The sequence below is a fragment of the Trichosurus vulpecula genome, chromosome 9, assembly GCF_011100635.1.
Source record: "Trichosurus vulpecula isolate mTriVul1 chromosome 9, mTriVul1.pri, whole genome shotgun sequence".
Lineage (NCBI taxonomy): Eukaryota > Metazoa > Chordata > Mammalia > Diprotodontia > Phalangeridae > Trichosurus > Trichosurus vulpecula.
Window position 1 is genome coordinate 37,711,748 of NC_050581.1, and position 21,338 is coordinate 37,733,085.

Below are 21,338 nucleotides of genomic sequence, written 5' to 3' on the forward strand. Positions count from 1 at the left end.
GTTTTTTCCATTTAGTGTTTATCCATTATTTTTGCATTAAGAATAACAGTTGCTGGTGGAGTTGTGAACTGATCCAGCCATTCTGGAAAGCAATTTGGAACTTTGCCCAAAGGGCTACAAAAATGTACATACCCTTTGACCCAGCAATACCACTTCTAGGGCTGTATCCCAAAGAGATCATACAAGAGGGAAAAGGACCCATATGAATAAAAATATTTATAGCGGCTCTTTTTGTGGTGGCAAGGAATTGGAAATCAAGGGGATGTCCATCAACTGGGGAATAGCTGAACAAGTTGTGGTATATGAATGTAATGGAATACTATTGTGCTATAAGAAATGAGGAAGACCCAGACTTCATAATAACCTGGAAAAACCTACATGATATAATGCTGAGTGAACGGAGCAGAACCAGGAGGACATTATACACAACCACAGATATATGGATTCTGTGATGACTAACCTTGATAGACCTCGCTCTTCTCAGCAATACAAGGTTCAAAGACAACTCCAAAGGACTCATGATGGAGAGAGCTGGCTACATCCAGAGAAAGAACTATGGAGTCTGAATGCAGATTGAGGCAAACAATTTGCTCTCCTTTTTTTTTCTTTTGTTTTTTTTTTCTCTTTTGTTTTTGGGTTTGGTTTTTTTTTTTTGGTTCTGTTTCTTCTTTCTCCTGATTCATTCCATTGGTCATAATTCTTCTTTACAACTTGACTATTGTGTAAATAAGTTTAATGCGAAGTTATACGTAGAAGATATATCGGATTCCATGCAGTCTTGGGGAGGGGGAGGGGCGGGGAGAAAATCTGGAGCTCAAAATCATGCAGAACTGAGTGTTGTAAACTAAAAATAAAAAATCTTAATTAAAAAAAAGGAAAAAAAGAATAATAACTAATATTTGTATAGCATTTTAAGGTTTCCAAAACCCTTGACACATATTATTTCATTTGAGCTTCCTAGCAGTTCTTTATCCCCATTTTCCAAATGTGGAGACTGAACCTTTCTCAGAGGTTAAATGACTTGCCCAGGGTCATAAGAGCTAGTAAGTGTCTGAGGCAGGACTCAGACTCAGGTCCTCCTGACTTCAGGTCCAGCATATAATCTGCTATATCAAGATGACTCTATGAAGAAAGAACTAGCCCAGAATTGGAACATATTAAATTGCTGAAGCATGTTGTTCCTTTATTTTTTTCAGTATTTGTTCAACATTTATTTATTGAACTTGAATGCCTTGCTGTTGAGTCATTTTTCATTTATATCCAACTCTTTGTGACCTTATTTGGGGTTTTCTTGGTAAAGACACTGGAGTGGTTTACCATTTTCTTCTCCAGCTCATTTTACAGATAAAGAAACTGAGGCAAACAGGGTTAAGCGACTTGCCCAGGGTCACACAGCTAGTAAGTATCTGAGGCCAGATTTGAACTTAGGTCTTCCTGACTTCTGGCCCAGCCCTCTATTCACTGAGCCCCCTATCTGCCCTACTTGAATGCCTACTGCGTGCATAATGGTATACTAAGGAATTAAGGGAGCTATGAAAGATGTGGCCTCTTGCCATCCAGCAGTTTATAATCTAAGCAGGAAAAGAAAAAAACAAAAATAGAACATGAAACAGTTAAATGATTCAGATAATGTGCTTATAGTAGTTCACAGAATCGCAGATTTACTGATAACAAAAATAGGTGCTTTCCGCTCAAACGGGGGATGGGTAGGTTGCAGAACAGCTAAACTGCATCTCCTTGGACACAGAACACTGGGCAGTTGATGGTCCCATTTGTGTGACACCCCGTTGTACCCCCACACCCTCTTTCTATGTGCTTTCCCTCTGATCCTTGACCCTACAAATGTGGGTTTAGAAGCTAATCTTCCCTCCATCACTTAGCACCTGAGTGGCCTTGGGCAAGTCTTCTTACTTCTCTGAGACTCAGTTTCCTTATGAGTAAAATGAGTGGGTTGGATCAGATGGCCTCTCGGGCCATCCTCCCGGCTCTAAATCTATGATCTTAGGGTGAGGGTTCTTAACCTTTTTGGTGTCACGGACCCTCTGACAGTCTAGTGATCCCCTTCTCAGGAGCATGTTTTAAAATAATCCTCCTAGGAAATGCTAACTTTCAGTTAGGTATAGTTATGAAAATAAATATGTAATTTTTTTCAGTTCATGGGCCCCTTGAAACTATACACAGTCTGACACCAAATTAAGAAGCCCCTGACCTAGAATGTGTCATAGAGTCTCTAGGGGGAGAAAGTGTTAAACTTGGAGTAGGAAGCAGGAGTGGAAGGGAAAGGAATAAGCATTTATCTAGTGCCTACGGTGGGCAGCTAGGTACTGGGCCAGGATTCAGAAAGCCCTGAGTTCAAATTCAGCCTCAGATACTTAACTAGTTGTCACTTAATCCCAATTGCCTCGCCTTCCCCCCTCCAAAAAAAAAAAAACCACAACATAATCTTTACATTTGATCATTTGTATTGAAGATCACTCGATCCTTGCGCCTTTTGAGGTAGGGGCTAGGTTCCCATTTTACATGAGGAAATTGAAGAAGACAAAGGTTAAGTGACTTGTCCAGAAACAAAAAATTAGGAGATTCGGCTTGTCATCCCACTTCGGACGCCTCTTAGCTCTGTGAACCTCAGCCAGTCACTGGGCCTCTCTGGGCCTCAGTATTCTCATCCACAAAATGGAGATAACAGTAACTCCTCCCTCCCTCGCAAGATTACTGTGAAGATCAGACGAAGGCATAGATACAGTTAAACTGGGAAGGTCAGATGAGATAATGCATGAAAGGGCAGCTGAGTGGCACAGCGAGTAGAGTCAGGAGGACATGAGTTCAAATGCAACCTCAGATGCTTGACACATTTACTAGCTCTGTGATCTTGGGCGTGTCGCTTAAACCCAACTGCCCTGCCTTCCCCCCTCCAAAAAAAAGAAAGGTAATGCATGCATAATGCATTGAGAGCCTCAAAGAGCTCTACAGACACCAGCTATCAAGTCCAACGGGACCAGTGGAAGGAGAGCTCGGTCCAGGGTTCAGGAATCAAATGTTGGGTGCCGGACATCCGTTGAAGCTCAGCTGTGGTGTAGCCAAGCCCTAGTGACCTTCCACTATCCTCCCCATCTCCCATAGCAACGGTTCATACTCCTAATACAATAAATATGTCTCTTTTATAATGTTATTTGCTTATATGTAAGTGCCTCGACAGTAGGGATTGTTCTCTTCTTTGTATTTCTGTCAGCTTCCCCTCTTCACCTCCCCTTCCCCCAGCCTAGCATAGCACTTGGCACAGAGTAGGAGGCTAATAAATTTGATCGATTGATAGTTGTGGGTCATCTTAGATTTGCAAAAAAAACATCATATAGATATAAGTAATAGAGTTGTCCGTCCCCCCATCAACCACCCTTTCCCAGATTATGTTCTCTGGCCTCTGGTTTTGCCTCTTTAAAGGCTATGTTGAGCTCACCCACTTAAATAATGGCTTTCTCCCCTTGTATGAGTTACCCCAGTTTTGTTGAGATTCACACGATCTCCCTTTAAATCTTTCAGCCTCTCTTTCAAATTGGCATCTGAGTTCTATGTGGAAGGAAGTACCTGACCCGATATTGATTGACAGATAATTCTGTTGCAAAAGCACTAAAAGTCCCAAACCCCAACTGGTACCTTTTCCCCACTTGGGATCACCCTGGGTAGTTGCTGTTTGGAGCAGATGATGGGTGACTAATTTATATCCTGACCAGATCTCGATGGGGGCTCATGCTAATGTAATCCATTAGAGAATAAATTCAGTGAAAGTAGGTATTCTTTCATTCTTTGTACAAGTGTCTCCAGCCCCTAGCTCAGTGTCTGGCATATGATAAATGCTTTTGAATGTATGGATTCATTGATTAATGGCTGGGGTGAGTGGGGGTACCCTACTGCTGCTAGGATGGGTCTCTGGAACTGGAAAAGCTCTTAACCTGTGTCAGTATCTGTATCTATACTACGCAAAACCTCCATAGCACTGAAACCTGTGGGGGGATTTGAGTCAAAGCAAAGTAGCCTTGTCCTGTAATTAACAAATTGAACTCCTAGGACTTTGTGGGATTAAGAGAAGAAAGCAAAAGCTACATATAAATTTCTGTTGTTGTTGAGTCATTTTAGTCATGTCTGACTCTCCATGACCCCATTTGGGGTTTTCTTGGCAAAGATACTGGAGTGGTTTGCCATTTCCTTCCACAGCTCATTTTACAGATGAGGAAACTGAGGCAAACAGTGTTAAGCAACTTGCCCAATTAGTAAGTATCTAAAGCCAAATTTGAACTCAGGTTCTCCTAACTTCAGGGCTGATGTTTTATCCACTGTACCACCTAGCCACCCTTATATAAATTTTGGACACTTGGGAAGGGAACTCCAATTGATTCCAGTTTCTGTTAAGGGGGACATTCAGTATGTACAGTAACCAGGACCCCAGCCATTTCCAGGTTAAAGTCAGAACCTCGAACTGTATTAAGAAACTCTGTAAGACATGTATAGCCTATATCAGATTGCTTGCTGTCCTGGGGAGAGAGGGAGGGAGAAAAATTTGGAACTCAAAATCTTATTTAAAAAATGAATGTTGGAAGTTATCTTTACATGTAATTGGAAAAAAGAAAAGAAAGGAAGAAGGAAGGAAGGAAGGAAGGAATGAAGGAAGGAAGGAAGGAAGGAAGGAAGGAAGGAAGGGAGGGAGGGAGGGAGGGAGGGAGGGAGGAAACCCTGCAAAGAGAAGTTTAGCTTGGGCAGGGCCCATATTAGCTTACCAAGCCATTCACTTCTCTCCTTTGAAAGAAATGAAACAGAATGGTCCCTAACCCTAGCCAACGACTTGGATTGCCTTAATGCCCTGTGGTAGCCTTAGTGCTCAAGTGCCAATGAACAATTACCTTGGCATTAGAGACCAACACAATCCTTAGGCAATTCTCACACTTACTAATAAGTCAAATCCCTTTGGTTCTAATCTAGACACAGTTGAACCAAACTTCAGAGGCTCAGAAGTGAATGATTGGCCTAGGATAGATCTGATCTTGAAACAGGTCACTGGATTCCACCCCAACTCCCAGGTGGCCAAAACTGGGAAAAAACTCCCCAAAAACATTGTCCAAGAACTTGTAGATATTCCCCCCGGCTGTCTGCTTTGGGAAGAGTGAGGGTGTCTAGCAGCTGAGGTTCAAAAGTCTGGAGTGAGGCCAGGAGTTGGAAGCTCAGCATTGTGAGAATTGTTTGGCTGTGCAGTGGCCAGACACAGCTGGCAGAAGCTGAGCACGACAGTGTCCTTTAAAAAGCTCTGTATTTGCTAGGGCAGTGAGGCTCCTGTAAGGGAACACAGTGTTAAAACTGAGCTGGCCCAGGAAAAGGAGACATTGTCTTTTTAGGTCCCTTCTAGGTCATTTTTTGTAGGAAAAAGTGATGATCTCTGCAGAAAGTGGGACTCTCTGGTCCTGATTCTGACTGAGCCCATTATTCCCAGCCCCAGTTCAGTAATCCCACAGAACACTTACATGAGACCGTGCAGGATGAATATATTGTGCTCTTTTTGGCTTTTTTTAAAGGAAGCATTTGAATTGAAAGACCTTAGAATTCTTCCTTTGGAGCTACAGACTTTCGTAATGTATCCGCCCCCTTAGATCCCTTTCCACTTTGCTCTCTGCAATAGTGTCAAATATAAAAAAATCGAGCACACTTCTTTCCCCCCCGTTTCTCCCTCTCCTTTCTCGTTTCTCTCTCCTTTCTCTTCTTTCTCCTTTCCCTTCTCTCCCCTTTTCTCTATCCTCCTCCCCCACCTCCTGCCTCCTTCTCTGTCTGTCTCTGTCTCTATGTATCTGTCTCCTTTCCTCCCTTTTCTCCTCCCTCTTACTTCCCCCACACTCCCGCCTCCCTTCTTTTGTTTTTCTTGGGTTTATGCATGAGGTCTCCTACATAGTGTCTAGGAGCATTGTATAATAAACTTTCCCACACATCTTTCCTTGCCCCTTCCTCCTCCTCTAGCCTTGACTTAGAGGGGCCACCTCCCTGCATATGTGGGTGGCTCACCTCCCAGGGTCATTTCTTAACAGGTTGACTCTGCCTGCCAACCAACCTGCAGACATTCATGGTGATGACTTCATAGTGTAGGTATCTGGGCATGAGGAACCACCTGAAACCACCAACTCCTTTCCCATCCACCTTATTGGGCTAAACTCACTCCAATCCTCATCAAAATGTCTTGAAATCAGATTGTCACCTAGAGAAGACCATACATAGACATGGATGCTAAGAAGTGATTTTCATAAGGAGCAAAACAAGAATTACTTAATTCACAGCACTTCCCACACAAACTAAATGGTATAGGATATCCCCTATATATACACTGACTATGATTTAAAGGTTCATTTGTGAGTTGGATGTTTAGAACCTGACATGCATCTTCCCCTAGAGATAATGTTATAAATGGAGAGGCAGCCCACAAAAGCTTATAGCTGAAATGGGATATACTTACAGTGAAAAAATACAGGAGTAGAAAGCAATAATGTTATAAATGTATAGCACTGAATCTTTAGGAAAATGTGTCTTGCATTGCAATGTGAGACTCAGGATACCAGAAATACATATTGTTCCTGTCACAGCCCCATTGAGCAAAAAGGGATTAATAGCTTCCCTTCCTTCCCGCCATCTTGTCTGTGCCAAGAAATAAAATCTCACGGACATTTCCTTTATATAAAATTTTAAAGCTTTTGTATGAGCAAAATCAATGAAGTTAGAATTAATAGGGAAGCAATTAAGTGGGGAAAAAATCTCAGCAGCAAAATTCTCTGATTAAGGTCAGATATACAAGACATAAAGAATTGATACAAATAGGTAAGAACAAGAGCCATTCCCCAATGGATAAGTGGCCAAAGGAGATGACCATGCAGTTCTCAAAGGCAAGCTCTCAACAAAAATGAAAAAAAAATGCTCCAAATCACTAATAATAAGAGAGAAGCAAATTAAAATAATTCTGAGGTTATACTTCACACATATCAGATTAGTAAAGATAACAAATGAGGAAAGTGGCAATTGTTGAAGATGCTATGGGAGCACCGTCAGTCAGTAAGCATTTATGAAGTTCCTGCTGTGTTCCTACTGCTTCATCAATGTGGTCCCTGACCTTACAGAGCTCACATTCTAATGGACAGACACTAATGAACTTTCAGTGGAGCTGAGAAGTGGTCCAATCATTTTGCAAAGAAATTTGGAACCATAGCCCTAAAGCCACTAATCCACACATTCCTGATGTCCTGGTGATACCACTTATTAGGCATAAGTAATGAGTACGACCAGCACCCCCAAGGAAATGAAAGGCAGAAGGAAATGACCCTTCCATACAAAACTATTTATGGGAGCCTTTTCTGTTCTAGCAGAGAACCAGAAACAAAGTGGTTTGTCCATCACTTGCAGAATAGCTATACAAAATGTCGCATATGATTGTAATGGAAAATTATTGCACCATAAGAAAAGATAAATATGATACAATCACAGAAACTTGGGATGATTTAGATGAACTGATCCAGAGCGAAATGAACAGGAATAGGAGAATAAGTTACACATCATAATTACCATAATGTCAAAGGGTAAGACCATTGAATTTTGATCAAAGCACTGGTTGTTCATGACTTTGTAAGGCTGGTGATGAAACATGTCAGAGAGGTAACGGACTAGAGGTGCAAAATGAGACCCACATTGTCAGAGATGGCCAACGTGGTGATTTGTTTTGCCCTACTATGTTTATTTGTTACAAAGGAGGGCTTCTATTTGGCCAGGAGATCAGGGGTGGGGGGCAGAGAAGACATAACAATAAGTGGATAGTGATAGTTAGGAATAGACACAGGACCTGTGGTTTCATTGACATAGGGAATTTCTAGATGTAAAACTTCCCTCTACAAATGCAGTAGAGCACCTTTTCTGAAACCTATAGTCATAAAGAGTTGTCAAGAAAAGTTACATGAGATCTCCAATTTAAAAAAAAAATCATTAAAACAGAAAAAAAAGAAGTTCAGACAGGAAAACAAATAGGTCAATTTTGTTACTACATTGTTAAGTTTAATATACACTTTAAAAAAATAAACTGGGTAACAGAAATTCAGTTTCACATGCAATCCTCTTTTTGTCCTTTGTATGTGGAAATGTTTACATTTGTTGATGACTGCCAAATTTACCATAAAAAAGAAATATTTCCTTACCATTATGATGTAAAAAATATATGTCCACCATATCCAGGCAGCAGGAAAAAAGCTAGCATACTAGCTAGAAGAAGGGACTCCCCTGCCCTGGTGTTTGGGCAAAAAGAAGAGAATATCCTCAGGATGAAAAGTATTCATAGCTAAGGAATATTTGTTATTTCAGGTATATTCTATCTGAGGACTTCCCCATATATGTGAAGTCCTAGAGAACAAAGTGGGGAAAGGAAAGAGAACTAGCTATTAGAGACAGCTGATCTTTTCACGTTTTATATGCTATGGAAGCAGGCTGTCAGTTTCTCTAATGACTTTTTTCTTCTTCTTCTACAGGTAAAGAGCATGGCCCAGTATGTGCATAACATGGATAAAAGGGATAATTTTCGTAGAACTCGCTTTTCAGATCGCTTCAAAGATGACATCACAACTATCGTTAATGTGGTCACCTCTGAGATTGCAGCCCTCCTGGTGAAGCCTCAAAAGGTCACTGTGAAACTCAAGCCAAAGTGTAGATTACACATTAGTCCTTATTGAGAATTGGTCCAGGGCCAAAGTGCCCTAGACAGCTGTTTCTCCTTAGTTATTTCTCATGGCAAGTAGTTGTATCTCCATTCTGCAAGTGAGAAAACTGACACACAGAGAAAGTGGATGATTTACCCAGGATCACACAGCAAGTTGTTATTATTATGGTTAAAAATTATTATTATTAAAAATTGTAATCCATGACATTTGTATGACACTGTAAGGTTTTCAAAGTGCTTTATCTACATCACTCCCTTTGACCCTCACCATAACCCTTTCAACTAGCTGTGTTTTCATCTCCATTTCACATATTAAGAAATTGAGTCTCCCAGAGGTTAAGAGCTTGCCTAGGGTCATACAACTAGTTAGCATCTGAGGTTCTTCCCAGTTCAAATCCAGTTCTTCTTGTCTCCAACTGAATGATTAACCCAAGGTCACACAGCAAATTGATACTAACAGATGACATTTATATAACACTATGAGGTTTTTGAAGTGCTTTAACTGAATTATCTCACTGGAGCCTCACAATTAGCCTATGATGTAGGTGCTCTTACTATCCATATTTTACAGACTTAAAAGTTGTGAGCCTCTCAGAGGTTAAGTGATTTAACTAGGCTCTCATATAGCTAGCAAGCATCTGATGTTGGATCCAACTTAGTTCTTCCTGATTCCAAGTCCAGCATGCTCATAGCTAAGCTAGGTTATCCCTACAAAGAAGGAACTAGCCCATACTTAGAGTGCATTAAATTAGTGAAACATAACATTCCTTTACTCATTCATGAATACGAGTGCCTACTCTGAGCGTATCATTATGCTTCCATCAAAGGTACTGTGGGACACAAAAACATTATCATCATCTAAAATATTGAGAGAGGGTACTATTAGTTTTTGCCTTTCTTTATATCCCTAGAGCTTATAGTGACCGCACACGGAGGTGGCACAGTGGGTAGAGTATCGGGTCTGGAGTCAGGAAAATCTAAGTTCAAATCTGGCCTGAGACATTTACTAGCTGTGTGACCCTGAACAGGTCGCTTAACCCTGTTTGTCTCAGTTTCCTCATCTGTAGAATGAGATAGAGAAGGAAAAAGCAAACCCCTCTAGTATCTTTGCCCCAAAGAATCGAGCATGACTGAACAACAAGCTTGGTAACTGATTGACATTCTGAGATGCCATCTCAATTTTTGCCACATAGTCTTTCCAATGATCATTCCCATAAATTAGGAATCAGAATGCTTCAACGTCTAGTACTAAAATTTGTTTGCCTCAATTTAGTTTTCTATCATCAAATTTCTTGACTTCGGGGGTGCGCTCCCTGGCTTATTTCATCATGAAGTCAACACTCACCTTGAGCTATAAACCGTGAACACCTTCTTTTCAAAATAACTCATGTCCCATTTTGCTACACCAGACTATTGACATTTTCCTCGCCCTTTCTCCCGAGAAGACCCACCGTTTTGACAGTCATTTCACCCCAATTTTCACAGCGTCTCAAGTACAGCTGCTTTAGTCACTCTGATTGGAAAAACTGGGGACCAGGAAGATTAAACAATGTGCTGAAAAAGCACCCAGAGAACCCACAGCAGAACTAAGACCTCTCCGTTTCCGGGCTACTGACACCAAAATGATTGTCGTTCCCCTCTTTTACAGGAAAATGATCAAGCAGAAAAAATCAACATCAGCCTGGCTTTTTTCCTCTACGACCTTCTTTCTCTCATGGATCGGGGCTTCGTGTTTAACCTGATCAAGCACTACTGTAATCAGGTAAGCATGGCTTTGGACAAGGACCCTGTACGCTACACTACCAGGGCCCAGGAAGTAGTTGCAGTGCACGTAACAATGTAGTAACTGGGGGAGAGGGAAGACTTCTGCCCCAAATGAGGCACTGACCCCCAGATGCTTAGGAATTGATTGATTTTCAGTGGCAGAACAAAACAGACATGAAGTGAAACAAAGTGGGTTCTGAACACTTCAGTCATTATTATGGCTTTTCAAGAGGTATGGGGGCTTCTTTGACTCAAGGAGCTCAGAAGCCCTTACATACGACAAAACAGCGATCGCCAAGAAGTCATCAAATTCAGTCATTTTCATTAAGAAGCAGCCTTCTCTTTTCAACTGATCATGCAGCAAAAATTTAACACAGCCTTTGGACGGGTTTGCAGAATTAAAAATGCAAGGAATTGAATAATCCAGGTTCAAAATCTTTCTTTTCCATTCAGTCACAAGCAGTACATGTTATAAGACCTTTAAAAAAAAAAGACACAAAATTGTATTCACAAAGGTTGTCACAAACCTTATAGAAGAATTCTTGTTAGGCACATACATGTGCAAAGAATTTCCTGTCTCCTACAGCCTCCAGAATTCCATCAAAGGGATTCCGGAGTGTGTAGGCAGGTGTGGGAGAGAAATTACCCTGTGTTTTCTCTGATACTTCCCCTTTTTGACATTTGGAACCACAGGTTATAGCTTTCATTTCAAATTTAACCTATATCCTTATTGACAAAGATGTTTTGGTCTGATGCGAAAATATATTGGAATGCCATTTTAGACCCAAAGTTGGCTTCCCATCACAATGTATATGTTGGGGGAGTGGAGGCAGGGAGGTTGTGTAACCATTTTGACATAATAATTGACATCTGTGTAGCAATTTAAGATTTGCAAATTGCTTCATATAACATTTTCCAATCTGATCGAGATAGTCCTAGGATGACGGTTCTGCCCTCCTCAAAAAAGCTGAGCGACTCAGAGACATTAAGTGATTGGCGCAAGGTCACAGGATCACAACATCACAGAATGGCAGAATTGGAAAGGACCTCTGCAGCCATCTACAGCACCCCATGCTCCAAAATAGAATCCTCAATGAGGTTCACTTGACCGCTGGTCAACCAGCCTCGATCGGCAGACTTCTAATATGGAGGAGCCCACTATGTCCCAAGGTTGCCCATTCCTTCCTTCTTCCCCCTGAGGCCAAGCAGAACAAATCTAATCTCTCTTCCACATGACAGTCTTCCAAGTACCTGAACGCTGTCTTCTTCAGGCTAAACATTCTCAGTCCTTTCACACAGCTAATTAAGGGGAAGAGTTGAGATAGAAACCTAGGTCTTCTGACTTTGAACTGACTGATCTTTTCACTGCACTGCACTTCTCCCCCTTGCAAAATAGTGAAGAAAGTAAGCTCATGGAGGCTCATCTTCCAACTCCCATTGAGCTCTAAATCTCGTGATCCTAGAACAAGGGTAGATCGCTGATGGCACTGGAGCCAGAGAGGGGAACCTGACGCAATATACCTCTTTTTCTTCTTTTCCCTTCCTTTCATCTCTTTTTTTTCCTCCTAATTTTCTTCTTTTTCTACCTTAGTTTGCTTTGATTTTCTTCTCTCTTCCTTCTCTTCTTCAGGGAGAGAAGCAGCCAAGAGTCTAGAGGTCTGTGTCCTCATCCTTACTCTCGCATTAATTACTTGGACCTTTTACAAATCATTTAACCTCTCTCATCCTTAATTTCCTCATCTTTGATATGAGAGGGTTGCACTGGATGGTCCCTGAGGTAGGAGGGCTAAGAGTGACCTTATCAATCATCCACACCAAACCCCCTTGCATGATCAGCTCCCTCATTTTACAAAGGGTGAAATTAAGTCTAGGGAAATGAAAAGACTTACCTAAGGTCATTCAGGTAGTATTAGAGTCAGATTCTGAACTCAGATCCTCTGATTTCAAATCCAGTGATGTTTTTATGGCACCGCACCCTCCTAGGATTATTATTCTGTGCTTCTTGGACAGAGACCTGCCACTAGTGCTCAAAAACATTCCCTGACTTTACCGTTGGCACACAAGTTTAGCCTCTCTGATCCTCAGTTTCACCTTCTGTAATATGAGGACATTGGACTCAGGGACTTCTAAGGTCCCTTCCAGCTCTGGCCAGGCAATGTTTGCACAAAATTGGGAGAGTAAAAGGAGGAGGAAGTTTCATTTAAAAAAGGAATAAAGAAAAAAAATTTTAAAAGGATAAAGGGAAAAATGAGAGGACTTTTGGGAGAAACCCACTCTCAGACCCCTTGAAAACTATCAGGTCTTTGTGACTAAGTCATTATGTGAATGTAGAGCAGGGCTTGGTAATCTCTACATTCATATAGTAACCCCATCACAGCACACAGGGCTGGTGGCCACTAACTTCAGATGTACGAGGAACACTGGGAGAGCAGAACAGGTGGTTTCCTTTGGACCTGTGTGAGCTTTCTGTTCATTTTTAAAGTATGTTTGGTTTTCAAGAGGTCTAAAGGATGGGTTTCCCCAAAAAGTCCTCCCATTTTTTTCTTTTATTCATTTTTTTAAAATGAAACTTCCCCTTCCTCCTACTCTCCCACTTTTGTGCAAACTATCTGGCATTTTTTCATAGACAGCATATTTTTCTAAACCCTTTGATTTTGCCATCCAGTGAACCAGTTTCTCAATTTACTGGTGGGGCCTTTAATTAGAAACTATAAAAGAATCATTTCAGCATTAAAGTGATCAAGTCATATTACCCAGTACTTTTGTGTGGCCCACTGTGGGGTTGACTCCTTTTGTTTAGTTTCTCAGACACAGCGGGGTTTTTATAAAAAAAATTAATTATATTATGTTACAGTGAAAAAACACCTCATGATTATTTTCCAGACAGATTTGCCATGACCTTATAGTTTACTCGGGACAGGGTGGGCAGAGTTGGGGGAGATCTTCATTTTGGAGTTCTGTCAAGCTGAAATCATTAAGGGAACAGTTAATGGGTAGAAACGTATTGGGCTTCCCTGCCCTACACAATTCACCTACTATCTATTGCACCGTCGCATTAGTGTTTATGAAATTGGTTGCTTTAATTTGGGGAGAAAGAATATTTTTCATGGTGTTCTAACTAAACTCCATTCCCCTCGTAACAAACAATTCTGTCCTCTCCTCACTTTTCCTCCCAGCTATCAGCCAAGCTCAATAACCTCCCAACTCTGATTTCCATGAGGCTGGAGTTTCTGAGAATCCTCTGCAGCCATGAACATTACCTCAACCTGAACCTCTTCTTCATGGCCCCTGACGCTGCTCCCGCATCTCCCAACCCCTCCCTCTCTTCCCAGGTAACCAACTCATAGAAAAGAATTATTTCTGTTCTTTATTCCTCATCCTTCACATGTTTAATGTATTGCATTGCAAGCTCAGAAATGTTTATGTGATCGATTCATGCCTTCCATGGCTCACAGATCCCTGGCAGCCATCACATGCTTTAGGAAACTATCTCCTTCAATGAAGTTACAGAAACTAATTTGAGTCCAAGGTTCATCCCTTGCCCTGTCTAGCCTAACTTCCAGTTTTCTTCCTGACTGCCTTTATTTTTCCCCAACAGCTCAGCTTGTCCAAACTCTTTGAAAGTTTACCCTGGGAAGGGGGTGCTGGGAGAGAATAAGTTAGAGGGTTCCAAAAAAAAAAAAAAGAATAAGTTAGAGGGTCAGATTATAGAAAAGGGAAAAAGAGAGAAAAGAAGAAAGAAAAGTACATCAATTAAACATTTTAAAAGATACTGAGGATAGAAGGATGACATTCAGAAGAGAATACAAAGAGGACAGCTTGTTCCTACCTTGTTAAATTGAAATATACACTTCAAGCAAATGAGGTAACAAGTTCACGGTTTCATTTACAATCCTTTTGTTTTTCTTGTTCTTTGTACAGTAAATGTTTGTAGTTGTTGATGAGTTAAAGAAACGGATAAAAGAAGTATAATATTAAATCAATAGGAAGGACAATAAGTCTTCTACCTAGACTGAAACCTCTCGGTCACACTGTTTGCTGTAACATAGCACAAATTTTTAGACTGCTCTAAGATTTGCAAATCATTTTACAAACATTACCACCTTTTGGTCCTTAAAACCATACTATGAGGTAGATATTATTAGGAGCCCTATTGTACAAAGAAATTAACACTGAGAAGGTTAAAGTGATATATCCAGGGTAACACGGCTATTGAGCGTCTGGGGCAGGATTTGAACGTAGGTCTTTTTGACTCCACAGCCAGTTTTCTAACCACTCTGCCTCTAAGTACATAGGCCTATCTTGGACCTCATTCAAGGAAATTTAATTAGAGGATCACCAAAAGGCCTTCTTTTGAAATGCTGCAACCCAATCCCATTGGCATGTTATTACATCTCTATCAGACACTACCAGGGAAATTAACTAGATGAATGGAAGTAAGGGCTTCAGTGATTTGAAGGATTGGTCGGTTGGTTGGCTTTGTTTGTTGAGTAAAGATCCTAGGAAAGGGACAAAGCATATAGCCCTAGACAGAAGCAAGGATTTACCAACATCAAGGTCAGGTGCTGCCCAAAGGATATGGCTATTAACGCAAAGATGGAATTGAGTCTTCGTTTTAAAAGATAAAAATTTACAACCATTCAAGCCAAGTCCTGTAACCTAGACCCGGATCAATTGAAATGAATTTTATTTTTAATCAGAAACATCAAATCTATCTTTCACTCTGACATGCCCAGATAAGGTCTTGTGCCAGATCAGTGGCTGAGTTTGGAGGGGTCATTGCCAGTGGCTGTTACCTTGAGGACACACACACACACACACACACACACACACACACACACACCTGCCTCCCACTAAGCCAGTGGAATTAAACCAAGCCCAAAGGTTGCAAGCTTCGCATCATCCTCATCTCTCTAGCAACTGGCTCTTATCAGGATATTAAATGAGATATATGCTTGGAAAAATAAGCAAAAATTTCCCATGCTTGAGTGAAATCGGGAATTCTCTTATCTGAGCACATCCTGCTCCTCCAGTCTAATAAAATTCAGACTATACTCAGTCACATTCAGAGTTTGGATTTTGGACCACAGGGGTCCTTAAATTTTTGTGTGTCATAGACCCTTTGGAGTAGTCTTGTGAAGCCTATGGACCCCTTCTCAGAATTGTGTTTTTAAGTGCATTTTAAAAAAAATACATGTATATATGCATATGTGTATGTATATATCTAGATCTATATAGAACTATATCTGCACTTAATTGTAGCCTTCTGGAGGGTGAAAAAAGAACAAAGTAAAAAGTACGCGGCAGAGAACAAAAGAAAACTTCCAAGGAAGCAAAGAAAGATGGACGGCTTTCAAAACAATGTGTAGTATTTATCATACAGGCTTTCTTGAAATGAAAATTTATCATTACACATTTTTAATCTTCTTATGTTCTGCTATGCACATGACATGTTTTTTTTCTTTTCTTACTTTGTATTTAAGTTCCAATATTTAAGTTTATGATATTTTTTTTCTCTCTATTCTGTATTTGTGTTCTGGTGTTTGAGTCTAAAATAAATATTTTTAAAAAAATTTAAAATAAATAACTAAAATTAAAAAAAGGCATAGGACTATAGGGGAAGCCAATTATATTGAAGTATAATATATCTTTCTTTAAAAAATGTGTCTGGATAACCAGGTTTAGAACCCCTGGCAGAGAATGTAGTGGCCTGCTGTTATCAATGTCAGGATTATTTAAGATCATTATTCTTTGTAAAAGTTTATGCCATTGCAATGACAAAAACAGTCACACCTTTTTTTTCCAACTAGTAACCCTCCAGATTCCACCTCTTTTGAATGTTTGGTTTCAGATTTGCTTCTCCTTTTCAGTCTTTCTTTTTAAGAGGCTATCAGCAGCCCCTGAGTTTTACTTTTTCCACCTTTTCCAGCTCTTTGTCTTTTCTCATGCCACTCACCAAAATGTCTCCTGCCTTTCTGTAGAACTCCAGCTCTTGTTCCAGTTTCCAGGACCAGAAGATCGCCAACATGTTTGACCTGTCTCCTGACTACCGCCAGCAGCATTTCCTGACAGGACTGCTCTTCACTGAGTTGGCCGCAGCACTCGATGCTGAGGGAGAAGGGTATGTGTCTGATTTTTTTTTTCCAAAGAAAGAAAAAAGAAGCACTTGGATTAAATGTGCATGTGTGTGCAGGGGGTGGGAGTGGGATTGCCTAGCATCTCATTCATCAGATTGAACTCTGTCCCAAAATTTAATTTTTTTAAAAAACTAAACCTCTGGTTCCATTGATACAGGGAGCTTTTGGGGGCTGGGGGGACCTCCCATCTCTATGCAGATCAGCACCTTCTCTGCACTTTACCATCTCAGAGAGCTGTTTAGAGCCCTACGACCAGTAACTTCAGATTCCTGTTTCAGCCCTAACCAAATACATATCTGTTATCTCAACAGAAATCATCACCTGATGACATGCGTTCTTAACCTTTTTTATGTTAAGCAACACTAGGCTGGTGAAGCCTATGAATCCCATCTCAGAATGATAGTTGGTTGTTGTTGCTTTTTATGCCTAAAATAAAATATATGATTACAGAGAAAACCAATATTGAAACAGTTATCAAAAATACTTTTTTGAAAACAACAATTTCACAAACCCTGACAGAAGAATTCTTGCTTTTGTGTATAACTAAACTTGCCCAGGATGGCCAGATTTTCCTAATTACTCTGTTGACAAGTTGCCTTAGAAACATTTGAGGCAAAGAAAAATTTCATTTGCAAATTCTTGCCTTTTTGAGGTAGCCCAACTTGTGCTGAAATCTCCTTTATGGCAGCACTTCTATAGATTAGATCATCTTTAATATTTACATTCACAGCAGTTTCCATTTTCCCTCCAGTCAGGTAGTACCTGTGGAGAGAGGAGCCCAGACATCTGTTTCTGTTTCAGAAGGTTACTCACCCTTGTAAAATTGTTACCGTTTTTATGACCAGAAACATGGTAGGACGACGTGAGAGGTCACTTTGTCATAATGTATAATATGGTGGTTACATCCTTCAAATAAAAACATACACTACCTTTGCTTACCCCTGGAGAGGAATTAATTAAAAGTGTTCCTTGTTGGCAAAGCAATAATCCTTGATTGCTAGATTTGCTATCTAGCCTCCTTGGAAGTTATTAGAGATACTGTTGCCAAGTCATAAGACAAGATATTAGGAATTTTTTTTTCAGATTGCTTCAGTATATATTTAGCCTTTCCTTTATCTCTTTCATCTGCTTTTTTTCCTTTTCTTTCTCTCCTTTTTTTTCTTTTTTTATCCTCTAACCCCCCACCCCAATAATATAAATAGTCTTACCAAGACCTACCCAGCATACAGAAAGTGTTCTTGGGAATCAGTTCCACCCTTGAAATGCTGGCTCAAATTTCCTGTGCCTTCCCCCATACCTCCCTTTTCTGCAGGGGGCACTGATTTCCATGCCCACTTCATCGTACAGTGAATTTGGGGTACAGTTGTAGTACAGAAGGACATGGAAAAATTTTCAGGAACCTTTGGGACATATAGTCTAACATCTTTTTTCTTTCTGAAATCTTGCTCAGCAATCAGAACAGATCCCCCTGCCACTAGCCCCTAGAAAGGTGGCCACAGTGCATACACTTTTGATATTTAGGTTTCAATTACTATCTTGGTGCTACAGAGTAATCCACCAATAAATTTATTAAGCATCTATTTTGTGCCAATTATGCCTTTTGAAAATTTGGTTTATAATAAAAAAAAAAATTAAGAAACAGCCATTGGATAGAGCGCTGAACCTGAAGTCAGGAAGACTCATTCTGATGCGTTCAAATCTGGCCTCATACATGTACTAGCTGTGCGACCCTGGACAAGTCACTTAACCCTGTTTGCCTCAGTTTCCTCATCTCTAAAATGATTGGGAAAAGGAAATGGCGAACCATTCTAGTATCTTTACCAAGAAAACCCTAAATGGGGTCACAAAGAGTCAGACACAACTGAAACGGAGATTGAAAAAGTCTCTTCAAGTTTGCAGAACATCTTCCACACATTTTCTGATTTGATCCTCTTGACAGCCCTGTGAGGGAGATATTATCCCCATTTTACAAATAGGGAAATATGACTTGATTTGCCCAATGTTATCATCTAGTAAGTTGTCCCGACTCCAAGTCCGGTATAGTGTGATTTGCCCAGAGATGTTAAATGGTTTTGTCCAGGATCATACACCTAATAAGTGTCTGAGTCAGGATTTGCACCCAGGTTGCCTAGACTCCAAGTTCAGTACGTTGTGGTTTTCTCAGACATGTTAAAGGATTTATCCAGAGTCATGCATCTAGTAAGTATCTGATGTGGAGTTTGAACCCAATTCTTCCTGCCTCTAGGTCCAGGACTCTAGCCACTCTGCAATTCTGTTTGATGTCTGTGGTCTGATTTAGCATTTGCTGTTTTGTTTTGTTTTATTTAAGCCTGCTTGTTTTTGCTTTTACAAAAGGATTAAAACCACACATTTGTTTGCTTTCTTGCATGCTTTTATATTTTGGGCATCTCTTCCACTGACTTTTTAACGTCTCACTTGCCAACAGAATCAGTAAGGTACAGAGGAAAGCTATCAGTGCCATCCATGGTCTACTGAGCTCTCATGACCTGGACCCCCGCTGCTCCAAACCAGAGGTCAAGGTTAAAGTGGCTGCCCTTTACCTCCCTCTGGTTGGCATCATCATGGATGCTTTGCCACAGCTCCATGACTTTACAGGTAAAGACGTCTTCTTTTTCCTTATTTGGCCCTCAAGGCTCCCACTCTAAGTGGGTTTACAACAAACATGTGGTATGACTGATGTCACTGTAATTAATTCAAATGCTGATTTCATTTACCTGAATTTTTGTTCTCCAGACCACAAATAAGAGCTTCTCACATTTGCTTCATGAGTGTTTAAGTGCAGGAGCCAACTTTTTTATTGAAATGTTGTGCTTTCCCTGAAAATATGAGCATGTTTTCCAAGAAAAGAAGGAAATTCTGTTTTGGGCACAGATTCAAAAATTCCGCCATCAAGATGCAGTGGAAAAAGTACTAGATTTGAAAATGAAGGACCTGGATTCCAATCCTCATCCTGCTACTAAATATCTATGAGATTTCCACCAAGTCACTTAACCTCCACGGGGCTCAGTTTCCTCATCTGTAAACAGGAGGAGGCCGGACTAAATGATGTTTTAGTTCTAATCCATCTCTAGATCCATGACCTAATTATGTGCCTCCATGATCCAAATTCTCCCCCCACGTAAGCAGAGCAGCAAAGGCCACTTGAAACAAAAACAGAGCTGAGTCCCAGCAAATACACTGGACTAAGTTATTCAGCCTGGTTTCTGATCCCAACCTTACCACCGAGTGACCAGCTAGGATGACCTAGGGCAAAACACTTTACCTGTCTAGGTCTCGGTTTCCTCATCTGTCAAATGAATGGACAGAAAGTAAAGAGCATCATTTCATTAAAAGGCCAAAAATCACTCCAAGGAGTACCCACATTATTAGATAGGAGACAGGGACTAGACCTGTAATATCAATGAATGGAAAAGGGAACTCCCAGATGAAAAAAACTCTAACTATAAAAGTCAGTACCTTTTCTGCAACGTAGAGAGTTAGAATGTTGCCTAGAGTAGAGATATCAAGCATGGAGCCAGAGGGCCAATGTGGCCCAATACTCCCTAGCTCCCAGAACCTGATTAAAATGTAATTGGGAAATGTTTAACAAAATAAGTAAAAAATACAATAAAACAGATAATATCATAGTTTAAGTCAACATGCAGCCTACAGGGATCCTTATGTACAGATTAGCAGTCCTATTTCTATTTGAGTTTGATACCAAGAGCCTAGAGCACTGGGAGCCATTTGTCCAAAGTCCCAGTGCTCATATATGTCAAAGACAAGATTAGAATCCAGTTTTTCCTAGTCCCAAGGCCAACTCTCTATCCACTGTGGTACACTGTCTCTCATACAGTTAGAGATGATAAAATTATGTGTGATATTCAATCAAATTCAACAAACATTTGTTAAGAGCTTGACTCCTCCGTATAAGATTCTGGCCAAGTACTAGGTTTATTTACATTGATTAAAAAAACAACGACAACATAGCAATACCAGAGGTGACAGACAAAATGGGGAAACAGTTAGTCATCCACCTTAGAGTGGGAGATGCTATAAGGAGAAAGAGATTGGGAAGATAGACTGGGGCCAGAATGTGAAGGCCATCGATGCCAGTCTAAAGACTTTGTATTTTGTCTGACAGGTAATGGGGAGTCACTAACAGGAATCTAAGTTGCTTTCCCAATTTGAGTTTATTTGGATGAGTGCAAAGCGGTCACAGCAAAGGTCACAAGTCACAAGTGGCCTTCAGGGTGCAGTTTTCTTCCCTCAAGACTAGATAATGACTAAGGCTCTTCCTTCTAGGGCCTAAAATTCTATAATCCTGTGTGTCTAAATATACTTTGGACATTCTTATCTCTTTTCATTTGGAGATTTGGAAGCAAAAGGCCACCTCTCCCCTAGATCCACAAACCCCTCAGATGGGGAAAAAGTACATAATAGTAGCACACACATATATATTGTTCTTTAAGGCTGGTGAAACACTTGGCATATATTATCTCATCTGACTCTTTATAACAACCCTGTGAGGTTGTTATACAATCTCCATTTTATAGATAAGGAAATTGGGACCCAGAGAGATTAACTCACTTGCTCAAGGTCACACAACCAATAAGTATCTGAGATCGGATTTGAATGCAAGACCCTGACAAAGACAGGGCAAAGAGAGGAGGTACTTTGGAAAAAGCAGCTATAGTTTTCCTATTTTGAAAGGTGAA

The 21,338-nt window shown here is 40.5% G+C and overlaps 1 protein-coding gene across 3 annotated transcripts in view; it reads left to right on the top strand.

The window, feature by feature from the left end:
- DOCK8 (dedicator of cytokinesis 8) overlaps positions 1–21,338 on the top strand; it is a 312,866-nt gene that overhangs the window by 224,384 nt on the left and 67,144 nt on the right. For all 3 annotated transcript variants that reach the window (XM_036737707.1, XM_036737708.1, XM_036737709.1), the window contains 5 exons: positions 8,532–8,681; positions 10,368–10,481; positions 13,660–13,815; positions 16,465–16,604; positions 19,067–19,236. In XM_036737707.1, coding sequence (XP_036593602.1) covers positions 8,532–8,681; positions 10,368–10,481; positions 13,660–13,815; positions 16,465–16,604; positions 19,067–19,236 — 730 coding nt within the window. The remainder of the gene's footprint in view (positions 1–8,531; positions 8,682–10,367; positions 10,482–13,659; positions 13,816–16,464; positions 16,605–19,066; positions 19,237–21,338) is intronic.